Source organism: Tyto alba, unplaced genomic scaffold (assembly GCF_018691265.1).
Source record: "Tyto alba isolate M040663 unplaced genomic scaffold, T.alba_DEE_v4.0 Super-Scaffold_27, whole genome shotgun sequence".
NCBI classification, from domain to species: Eukaryota; Metazoa; Chordata; class Aves; order Strigiformes; family Tytonidae; genus Tyto; species Tyto alba.
In genome coordinates this window covers 26,660,291-26,672,648 of record NW_024881301.1, presented here as the reverse complement: position 1 = coordinate 26,672,648, position 12,358 = coordinate 26,660,291, and the positions used below count along the sequence as shown (strand labels likewise).

Here is a 12,358-nt window from a genome sequence, read left to right as displayed (position 1 = left end):
GGGCGAGCCCGCTTGTTGTCCCCCTCGGCTTCTTCCCTCTTTCTCTAGCTAATGGGCCGGCCTACGAGGGGGCGTGGCCGGCAGGTAAGTGACAGCGGCTCCACCGCGGCTGGCGCTCCCGGGCCGGTCAGTGGCCGCCGCCGGGCCTGCGACGCGGGGGAACCCGGGGGCGGCGGCGGCAACAACAACAACAACAACAACAACAACAACAACAACAACAACAACAACACCATCCGCTAACGTGCCGCCGGCCGGGGAAGGGGGTGGGCGGTAACAGCGGCAGCGTCGAGGCCCGGGGGTGGGGGGGGGCCGCCGCGGTACGTTGCCGGCCGCGCCCAGGCTGGGAGCTACGGGCCGAACGGGAGCCTCCCGCCGAACGGGAGCGCGTCCGCGCGAAGTTCCAGAGGGCCCGGGCCGCCTTTTGGGAGCCTGCGGCTGAAATACCTGTCCCGCAGTCAGCGGGTCCGGGGGAGCGGCCCTAGCCCCTCTGCGTGCCGCTTAGGCCGCGTTTCTCTCCTGTGAAGCTAAGGTGCCCTCATGAATAATTTAAATGACCCTCCCAACTGGAACATCCTGCCAAATCAACGGGAGCCCGGGGATGAAGGCAGCAGATGGAACTACGCCTTGCTGGTCCCCATGCTGGGCTTGGCCGCCTTCCGTAAGTAGCGGCCAGGCCCCTCGGCGGGAGCTGGGGGGGCGCGGGGCGGCTGGGCCCCAGCCGGGGGGAGCCTCTGGGGCACCGCAGCCCAAAAGTGCCACCCCACCCAGGGGCTTCCTCTGGTCCGCTCCTTTAGAGTGTCATAAACAGTAAGTGCTCTTCGTTGCGCTAAGGCAAGGGGCGTTCTTCACACAGGGAACTGAGGCCGTGTTTAGTAAGCGCAGGTTTGCAAACGTCTTTCGGAAGAGCGGACGCACAATGAGAGCCCAAAGCTCTCAATGAGAGCACAAAGCTAACAATCCAAGCAGCTGCTGGTGTATATTTACTTGACCTGAAAAGTTCTCAGTGCAGTTCCTGCATTGGAAACTTCCAGTTTGTTTCCCCATAACTTTATTTTCCTTCTTTAATCCAAGAAGTGTAAGTATTAGCAATGAAAGACAAGGGGAGGTTTTACTTCAAAAGAAACATGATCATTTAAAGTGACTTACTGTGCAACGGGGACCCACAGAAATACGTTTTGTGGGACGTGTGAATAGTAGTGAATATCACTGTGGGGAGGGCAGGAAGGAAGGGTTTTTTTACCACGGAATAGCTTCTTTAGAGGCATAGTTAATTAATCACACCCATCAATGTTATATGTGCTGTGTCTGAAGTCTCATTTATATATGATAGGTTGGATCTGGACCAGAGAATGTCAAAAAGAAATAGAAAAAGAAAAAAAAGAATATTACAAAAAACATTCATCTTTACAAAAAGACCTGGAAGCCAAATACCGGGATATAATCACAGAAAATCGTCGCACAGTTGCTCATTTGGAGTTGGAGCTGGAAAAGGAACGGAACAGAACCCTGAGTTACCGTCAAGCCCTCGTGTCCCAGAGTCGCAAACTAGTAGAGGAAAGGAGAATCCTAGAACAGGAGCAGGAGAAGTTAGAGCGCGAAAAACAAGTTCTTTTGCACTCAGGAGCAGCAGGTAACTTGTACCAAAGTTGTCTGGCAAAGGAAGAAGAGTGGCAAAAGAGAGCAAATATTTTACTAAAAGAATTTGAAGAAGGACTTAAAGAAAGGCAGGACATCTACTGCAGTCTTGTTGTACCCAGAAGCCAGAGACTAGAAATAGAGAAGAATCTGCTAGTTAAAGCAGCAACTGATCCTGTTGCTATGGCTCTACATATGGAAAGTGGCTTGAGAGATATTTTCAAACATGATAACTACTGTGGCAATCTGCTGAACAGAAACAAAAGTCAGAACGGAAGACTGATGTGGCTGTATCTGAGATACTGGGAACTAGCTATTGAGCTACAGAAGTTCAAGAGGGCAGAAAAGGCCATGTTAGGAAAACGATAAGTAGGGGAAGTAATGGGATGTCATGTGATCCACTGTGCATAGTAGGGACAATCACAGTTTTAGTCTGAAGCTGTTAAATTCTCCTACTGTGTTTCCGTTTCTCCTCCTTGCGCTTGTATTTGCATGGGACATGTGCAGTGTTGGTGCCTTTCCTTTCACTGTCTAACAACAGATGCTCGAGTGAGCTATGCATGCTCTTAAACTCTGTGAGTGTGTATTGCAGACTGCACTGTAGTGTAGAGGTATGCCAGCTTCCGTAGGTATCAGAAGCAGCAAAACAGAACTCCGTTGAGAGTGATTTAACTAGTGGATGGTCACACTCCATCAACAGAGAAGTGTGATTTGTCTCCTTCAAGTGGGGTAGCACATTGTGCTCCTTATCCCTGATGCCTTACACGGTGTCTTCTTTTATTTTATTCTATTTTAAGTTTGTTTATTTGTTTAAGCAAGACTGATTTTGAGGCAGATGTTTGGAACAGACTGTGTTTGAGCCAGCTGCTTGCCACAGAAATCCTATGTGTGTATACATTTATATAGGTATATACACATGTATAATCCTATGTGTATGTACATTTATATAAATATATATATGTGTGCATGTATGTGTGTATAAATGTATGTGTGAGTATTCTGAGGGGGGGAATAGTTTGATCGTGTTTCAAATTAATCAGTCTTTCATTGTCTTCCAGTTTAATATACAAATAATACTTTATGAATGAAACATCAAAAGATGCTAATTAAAGTAACACATAAAGAAACATATTGATGAAGGTCTCATTGGAGCTACTGATCCATGCTTGAATACTACAGAGTGTATAAACTCGAAGTCGTATTCTCAGCACACTGGATGTGTTCAGAATACTTATGATTTTTCTCAGTCAGGGTTTTAGTTGTAACCCAGCAGCGTGCCTCCGTTATAGATGTCACCATGCTGCTGCCTCACGTCCCCCTGCACTGGCTGCTACCTGGTTAGCTTGTGGGAACCTCTGTGGGTTACAGCCATTGCACCTGGCTCTGTTCCTTGTTTGTTATTTGCAGATAAGAACTTAAATGCAACCTGCACCGGTAGCCACTGCCTCCCTTCTAACTGTCTCAGTTCTCCCAGAACTGAAGTATACTTTTCCATGACTCTTAAATTTTGAGCTTATGGTTTACCACTTCATGTACACATGACCATGACAGCCTACAGATACACAAGCTTAGCAAACTGTTAAGAAAGGGGGCTTTTTAATTTAGTTAGCACAGTCAAATAAACATCTAGATAAAACAAAACCAAAGCAACAAAAACCCCCAAAACTAGTGTATTTAAATAATTGAAACCCATTAAAACTCTGAGTATTTTTTGAGTCCTTGTAGCTGTAGGAACCATCTTCTTTTCCAAATGTGCCATATATTTTGGAGAATAACTCTTTTTTAATTCCTCTGTTTTAATCCAGCCTTAGACCTCAAAGGGACAGTGGCTACCCTTTTGGTTATAACATCTGGTCTTCTCTGTTACTTGACTTTGATTAGTATTGGTAGGTTGTCAGTTCGTTAATTAGCAGTTATATATTTATTGAGGGCTAGACTTGATGAACACGCTTGGTCTAGGCAATCAGCTACTGCAAGGCTTGAAAGCAATCTAGCTAAGTGAGTGCCCATCCAAGTTTAACAGAGAAGTCCAGCAGATGCGGGTTTTTCTCCTGTTTCTTCCTGGTTTCATTTCAGTCTGAGCACAGAAGACAGCAGATAAATCTGTTGAAAGAGTGCATGCAACCTAACCCAGTTGCTCAGCAAAATTTTCTAACCTGAAACAAAATTCTTAAAAAGAATATGTTTCCCAACTGCACAGTTTTCCATTTGTGATTTTGCTCACCTTGGTGGTGCTAATTACACTGTTATATTTATTAGTCTCGTATGTACTGATATTTTTTTTTTTTTTATGTGAAGTTGTAGTAAATGACAGACCTGGAAAAAAAAAATAAATACCATCACAAGCATCAGAAAGGTCAAAGTTTGTCTGGATGCCAAGTGTACACAGGTTGGGAGATAAGAATTAAGTTAAGTTACTGCTCTTGTGTGACAGCCTGAGCCAAGCTGCTGTAGCTGGCCACATGCACATACCCTGCTTGCCCAGTAGAACAAACCAGTTCGAGTAACTTACCCTGCATGTAATTCCTCCAGGATGTGGAAGGTGTCTGCACAGCTGTGTCACATTTCATACAGGCAGTTAAGCAACTCAGCTGACAAACAGCTGCCACTGAATCAATGCCAATGTAATCGAGATTAATGCCTTGAATTTGTACATATTTGTTAGTTCTTAGTATTAAAAGATCAAATATTTTATTCTTTTTGTTTGTTTGTTTGTCACTGGCATCACTCAGAATGTTTAAAGGAAATAAGACAGTAAAATACTTTTTTCAGTATTAATATGTAAGTTGAAACATCATATACTTAACTGTACAGGGTTGGATGCAGTGTAATATTTGATACTTTTTTAGAAGTGTCAATTATTTGTACAACTAATGGTTGAACTGTTGTTTATGGACACTTTGCAGATCAGTATATTAAGACTGAAGAGTTATTTGGGGAGGATTTTTAAAAGTGTGTAATTGATTTAGAAGCAGCAGGCCTGTTAGTTGCTACCCAAAGTCCTGTTTTTTTGGTGTGTTACGTATTTCTGAAACATTCCCCCTTTGTGGGTTGTTATGTTGAAAGTTCTGTTGTGAGCTTTATTTTGCCCAACAGCTGTTGTTCTGGATTGGTTATTTGTTTGGAAATGCCCATATATATATATGTAGAATTTAAGAATAATTTCTTTTCAAAATATTTAATTAACTTCTTTTTGTTATGAAAATGGTCACTCACCTCTTAAACAAACAAAAACAATTAATAAAACCCCTTGCATATTTCTGCACTGTTTTGTAACTTGAGCAAGGTGGGTGGGAGGAGTGGAAATTGCTATTTTATTCCAACTTTCCAATCAAATTGCACAATTTTAAAGTTTTACAGTTTGGACAGTTTTGAAATTGGCATATGAAAAGTTTTGGTCTTGGTGCTGAGAAGAGAATACATTGGAAAGTTTTTTTCCTAGGAAAGAACAGCATTGTTAAACAGGTAAGAGCACCAGCTTTAACTAAAGATGAGTGATTAAAGACGGCCATCCCACTGAAAGGCTGGGGTAATTCCTTCTGTCTGTCTGTTACACAGGGTATTCTGCCTTCCTCCAGAATCCCTCAGCTGTCCCATTCTGCACATCAGCTCCTTTTTATTTCCCTGTGAGGGTTTTCTTCCTGCTCTCTCTGAAGGACTACAACCCAGCTGCTTTAGGACAGTATTCGGACACTCTGAAAGTCCTTGTCCCTTTCATAAAAGATCCTTCACCTCTTTGTATTTGACACAATCCTTCACATTTACCCATCCCTCATCATCACAGCTGAGTTGTCCCCAGTCCGCAGGGCAATAGCTGTGTTCATATGACTTTCTACATTTAGACACAGGTAAGGAAACAGCCTGAGACATCTTGTGCTTTCAATAAAAGCAAAAAACACTTTCTGTTTGGTCTATCTGTTGTGTGATGCAGCGGCTCTCCTGGGTGCATGCAACACAGAAACACAAAACGTGTTTTCTGGACTTCACAGAACTTGAACTGAGTGCTAGAAAAGGGAAATCTTCCTTAGAAAATGCTTCTGAAGTGGAGCAGGTAAAGAGGAGCAGCCCAGAGGGTCTGGCCTTCTCTCACTGCTTTTGCTTAAATAGGAGCTGCCAGAAGACCGCTGACGACAACGTGACTTGCTCGAAGGGATGTTGCACTCTAAGTGACAGATCTGATCAAACCCTCTGAAGGAAAAGGTCTTAGGAAGCCACCTAAGCCTTTTTAAATCATGTTTTTGAGTACTCCTATGTGAGGAGGAGAAAATAGTGAGCGTTCCTCTGTTGAGGAGAGCAGGTAGAAATGGTCAACCATTCAGGTATTATGGCAAAATCAAAGGAATTTAAGTTATTGCTGTGATAAAAGGATGAAATTCAAGTTTTTTAGTTACAGTCATGGTGCAGCTGGATACGAAGGCTTTGCCTGTGTGCATGCCAAAGCCCCCTAGTCGTTAATTGGCTGCCTGGTCCAGGAACTTCCCAGCTAATCACTGCATAGCTGAGACAACAGATGGATCTGCAAAGTAACTCACTGAAATTTAGGCTAGCTCAGCAATGAGGACATCAACTGATCTGCCAGCCACATCAAAACAAAACAACCAACTGATTGCTGCAGGAGCTCTCCCAGCAGCTGGGGCCACACCAGAGGTTTCCCCGGGGAAAACCTCTGCTCGTTAGCTGATAAACACTATCTGTATATTTAGATATATTGCTTAACCACTTAGAGTGAAGGATCCAGTGCACAGCCGAGGATTTCCCCAAGCAGTTCGTGTTGACGATTAAGGAATTGACTAAACCACACATAATTGTATATAGTCAGTGGAACTTACACAGTCAGAGCGAAATCCTCAGCTAACGTGGCTGGTGCTTGGTATTATTAAATACTACCTCCCTCTCGTGGCTGGTGGCTCTTGTAGCCAGCAGCCTCAGCGGCACCTTGTGTTGCTGTGAGCTCCTCAGGAGCACGTCTCTGATGCCACACGGTCAGAGGTCTCTGCTCCAAACACAGCTGGAGCGTAATAACAAGAAAGATGAGAAAAAATGTGGTGTTCGGCGACCGAGTGAACTTGTCTGCACTGAGAGGGTATTGTGGTAGACCTCTATGCAAAGGTGGCATGCAGGAGCTGGATGTAGTTCAGCAACCTATTAGCATCTCATTGTATATTACAGCACTGGAAAAGAAAACAGTAGCAAGTTCTTTAATATTTGATTAAAGAACACTGTTCATTACTTAATGAACATGGCAGGCAGCAACCTACAACTGTCAATGTATTATGCTGCCTGCTAGAGAAGAGATGCGTGTGGTGAGAGAAGTCCAAGAAATATCACTTTACTGGCTAAGAAATTTAGGGCAATGCTGGCCATCATGAGATCAGATAATTTGGTGCTGTCCACAGAAGCATTTCTACACCTATGCACCTTACCTGTAGTTCCCCCCAAAGTGATTCCAAAGATGAAATGCATTCTTCAAAATGAAAGCAATATTTTGGGGATCTTCTGAATGTATGCAGTGCAATATTGGGGATAGCACATCTCTCTCCCTGAAGAACAAAACAAAGAAGAAGGATGATGATGCTAGAGCTGATACTACTTCAGTGAAATATTTATGTCCAAAGCCGAAGTAAGCATTATGCAAATGTGTACAAAAATAAAGATTGTGCCTATTTCTGGAAGAAAAAAAAAGTGCCACACGGGCATCAGTGTCAGCTCAGATCTGGATGAACTACAACAGATCTGATGTTCATAGCTGGTTTCCTTTAATTCTTCTGTGGCTAAAGACATTGCTACTTCTACAGTAAACATGGACTGGCAAATTCTAGGCATATCAGATTGCTGAAAAAAACTCCCTGATGCCACAAAATCACTCCAGAACAGGATGTTTGTGGAAGTCATTGTATATGACATCCTAACCTCTGTTGCGTTCCAAATAGCCCGAGACAGTTGCAATGACAGCTCAGTGCTGTCCTGTTTCTCCTCTCCAGTGAGACTTGCTGGCACAAAAGGACTTTTCTCCCATCTAGAGAAGTTTACAGTCACATGGAAGGAGATTTAGCCTCCAAAGTGTATTGGACTTCTCCAAAGCCTTCAAGGTATCCCTGCTTGAACTGCTGTGGGCTGACAGCAGTGGCCTTGAAGCGCATACATGGGAAACCAAATCATGCCATCCGAGGATCTGTGTCCTTTGGTTACTTATCAGGTAGAGTTTGAGAACAACAGAGCATAAAACTTAGATCAGGTTAAAAATCTACAGAACATTTCTTGGCAGGTAAACTCCATAACCACCTGCCGTTGATTATTAGCCTTAAAACGAAGCAACTCTGAAACATTTTCCCTACATATCTCCCATTTTAATATGATCATTAGTGTCCTCTAGGCTGCAGATTTTGAGTGTCCTCCTGAGCCTGGAGTCCAGTGCTCTTCCTTTGCCTAGCTGGTCAAGGATTTTACACATTAGCAGCTTGTAAAAGGACTTTGATTTTTCTCTGAGTATTTTAAAAGATGGTCCCAGCAGATTTTGCCAGGGACAGGCTGTCAGAGAGATAATTTCATGTAACATTACTGTTATTATTATTATCATTATTATTATTATTATTATTATTATTATTATTATTATTATTATTATTTATTTATTTTATTATTATTATTTCTTCTTCCTTCTCCTTCTCCTTCTTCTTCTCCTTCTCCTTCTCCTTCTCCTTCTCCTTCTTCTTCTTCTTCTTCTTCTTCTTCTTCTTCTTCTTCTTCTTCTTCTTCTTCTTCTTCTTCTTCTTCTTCTTCTTCTTCTCCTTCTTCTCCTTCTTCTCCTTCTTCTCCTTCTTCTTCACATTTATTACATCTTTACCACTTTACACTTCCAAATGAGAATCCTGTGCTTTACACGTTTGGCTGTATAGTTACTACCATCTTTACATTTGCAACTTTTCCTCTTTTAGGCTTATCACACAACCAGGAATAACTGCAGTTGCTGTATATGTATCTTTGACTACAAAGTAGAGGCTGACTGAAAAAAGTATGATTAATGCTGGTAAGATATTGCTAAAGAACCACTGGAGTAAGAGATTTCACACCAGTATCTGCTACAGTACTAAGAAGGGTCAGAAGATAATGTAGTTAATGCTAATAGCATGGTATGTTGTAAGGCAAGACTAGAGAACAAACGGTGTTTATGATTAATCGCCTTTAGGTGCAATGCTCTGTAAATGTCACTGTGACAATATTTAGAGAGTTACAGACTTGTCCTATGTCATACCAGGAATGATGGGACCACAAGGAAAGGACCGTATTGTATTTCATTCCTGAAACTATGACTGGATGCAAACCACACATATTGTCTCTGCTTTCTGCTTTTCTCAGTGGTTTTAATGAAAGGAATTGGGTTTCTTAAAGAACAGGCCCCTATCCTGTCTCGCTGGTTGCTCCTTGTCCTCCCTTCCACTGGATCCAGACAGAAGAGGTTCCCTCAGTGCAGTCCCCTCCAGCTCATGGTGGAGGGCAGAAGACAGAGGCTTGAGCCAGGTCCTTTGTCATCTCATCTCAGGTCAAATCATCTCATTCACGTGAGAGAAGAACCTGTCCTTCTCCATACGGGGATGGCCTCCTGCAGGGCGAGTGAGCTGTGCTGGCCCAGGAATGCCCACGCCAGCACCAGGGGAGACCCTCTGCACGGTCAGAAGCAGGAGCAGCTGCTAGGTGGTAAGTTTGGGAGAGGGTGTCAGGTCCCACCTGCACTTCAGGGGAGGATGGCTTGTCTCCCAGGCAGGGACAGTCCCCGTGGAGCCCAGGCCACCACAGGCACGCTGTGGGCTGCCCACAGACAGGAGCCCCTCAACCCAGGTGGGTGCCACACCATGCCCGGACCTGTACCCGCGGAGGGAAGCAAGAGGCTCTGTCCTTGCTGTTGTCTTGATTTACATCCTCAATATCCTCCTACTGCCATTTCTTTTCCTTACTCCTACCCCCCCTCATATTCTTTCCTAACATCTTAATTGTCCTGCGAGATGAAAGACATTTTCATCTAAGAAAAGGGATATGTCCATAATATTCCACAGACATGTATGTGTGTATATTCCAGTAAAATACATTACTTTTACAAAAGGGATATTTCTTTTTTAATAAAGTTTTTGTAAAATTTTGAGTTACCTATGGACAAATTGGCTTACTTTTTGTATAGCCTCTTTTAACTTTTGAAAAAATAGTGCAGTAAAAATATGGGGGTAGTAGACAAAAAGACAAATGTGTTAGAAATGTTTTAACATGAGCAATCTAATCTAAATCCACTTTCTCCTGCATTTATAATTAGCAATTTACAAAGCATGTCTTGTTTAGCAGCCTATATTGTGAAAGGATTGATTTTGTAAAAGTTTATTAGCCATAACAAACCCTATGGGATGTACCAAACCTAAGCCTTGTGTTACTTGAAGGAGAAGTTTGCCTTAGAGCAAAGGAAAGGGCTCAGCTGTAGAATAAACAAGAGCAGCCCCAAGTTTTTGTCCGAATCCACAGGGTGGCAATATAGACAACCCCTCCGTGCAGTTGCAGTCCTGTTCAAGCTGGTGTCATTGCTACCGCAGGTCCTTCAGAAAAAGGCTCTGTGCCTTTCAAGATCATTAGCCATGCAATTACACTGATAAAGAAATTTGAGCTAGATGCTATACCAGCATATTTGCTTCTGCAAATGTTTAACAACTGATAGATAACTAACAACCACTGGAACCTGGCATTACCAAAGTAAGATAAGCTTCACCAGAAAGGTATTTTGGATTTATTCCGTAGAAAGCAATCTGGAATGTATTTTTGGATTCTAATGCAAACTGCTTGCATGTGAAATTTAGCAGAGAGAGATTTTCAGATCATCCTACCACAAGTGTGAATTTATTTTATATCTTATCAATTTATCCTTATATAATTTGATTCCCAAATAAAGCTACATTCATTCCTTCTATGTCAGCTTGCATGTGCTTAAAGAGAAACATAATTTCTATACAGAATCTTGATTAACAAAGATTTCTGATTGCATAGAGCCACTAGATTATAGCTGTAAGATATATTGTGTGGACAGCATGTAATCATGATCTGATTCCATTATTGAAAGAGGTTCTGCATATGACTTTGTAAAGATTTAGAACTAAAGCCTACAAGTCAGGGAATGCAGAAATATTATGGGGAGGATGTTGGATTTTCCTATTTGTCTTCTTTCTGCTTTATCTTACTGCTTCATATTCCCTATAGCGTGAATACTAGGATTATTTTCCTATGAGTCTGGAGGCAGAATAATAACCCAAATAAGTTGTGAACTCCTGGACCGTGCTATTGACCAATAGGTCAATGTCTTTCTGCGAAATTGGAAGTTGAAGAGCTGCAATTTGAAAGTTCTCTATTGCCACTTATAAGTGAAAATTAATTTTTCTAGACAAGGGAAGTACAGTAAATGTAGTCTTTTTGGACTTCAGTAGACCAGTTACCACTTGACCACAAGTGGATGTATTAGCTGAGCTAAATAGGAGATATAAATTGAACAAAGAACTAGGTAAAGATCTGATGATGATGGTAAGCTGTGCTGAAAGCAGAAATGGTCTAAGGGGAGGTTTCAGATACAAATTCCGCAAGGATCCATTTAGGAACAGTCTTTTTTAATTCTTCCACTAATGATTAAGGACAAAAAATAGTAGCATATGGAATAGCAGAAACTGGGTGAAATTTAAAATATGCTGTTGGTAAATTAGAAAAAGAAGTTCTGCTGCAAGCTAGGAAATTCTTAGTTGGAACCACCAAAGGAGAAGAAAGGTGTTGATCCAGTGGTTAATCAGGAGACAGCTCATCCACAGAACTGACAGGGTCATGAAAAAGGCAAGTGCTATCGCTGGGCAGAATGATAGAGGTATTTCAAGTCAAGTTAGGGAAATATTAATACTCGATTACGAAGCACAGGAAAAATCAATCTGGGCTATTGTATACAGTTGTCTGTGTCAAGGATGAAGACTTTTTTTGTAACTTTTCCATTCAAGAAATAATGAACAGCCTTACTGGGACATAAGAGGACTGAAATTCTAGACCAGCCTTTTAGAAATAGGTAGTACAAAAAATATCAATTTTGAATCAACTTAATAAGGTTGCAAAGGGATGCTGTGATGTGTTTACCTTCTTTGACAGGGGCTGGACTTACAAGATCCCTTCTACTTCTTTATTTTGACCACCCTGTATCATTGTATGCAATTGAGCCTATAGGTCTTAGCTGACAAAATTCTTTCTGACAACATACACTGTGTTAGATTTTATAGATAGTTTTCAGTGGCAAGTATTTACCTTTTGATAACACTGAGGTACAAACGGAACAGGTTGTACTGAAAGAATGAGGATGTGAGTAGTATCTGTGATATTTGTTAACCAGTGATTCTTTTTCATTTTTGACCAGTGTATCATAGGGTCATTGAAAAGGTGAAGGGACCTTTGACTTCAAGCCCATTTACAAGAAAGATGTTATGTTCTTCAGACCTTGTTCTATAACGATTAGAGGCATTAGGGTAAACAGATTACACTTATAATTGTAAAGGTCAGATTTTATAACGCTTTTCATTCTCCATCCTTTTTGTTAGAGCATTTAGTAGAGTAAGAACTCTTACAGAGAAGGTAGAACATATTTTGGTAATAATCAAGAAACATACAATTTTGTAAGCATACGTTATGGGAAACTGAATGTGATGGTAATTCACAAACACTTTATCTT

The 12,358-nt window shown here is 41.7% G+C and overlaps 1 protein-coding gene across 1 annotated transcript; it reads left to right on the top strand.

Annotated features, from left to right (window-relative positions):
• The first annotated feature begins 90 nt into the window (after positions 1–90).
• On the top strand, positions 91–4,700 carry CCDC127 (coiled-coil domain containing 127). Its single transcript, XM_032988987.2, has 2 exons — positions 91–658; positions 1,331–4,700. Exons 1-2 carry the CDS (start codon positions 538–540, stop codon positions 2,002–2,004), a joined length of 795 nt encoding a protein of 264 aa, XP_032844878.1. The 5' UTR covers positions 91–537; the 3' UTR covers positions 2,005–4,700.
• Positions 4,701–12,358: the final 7,658 nt, after the last annotated feature.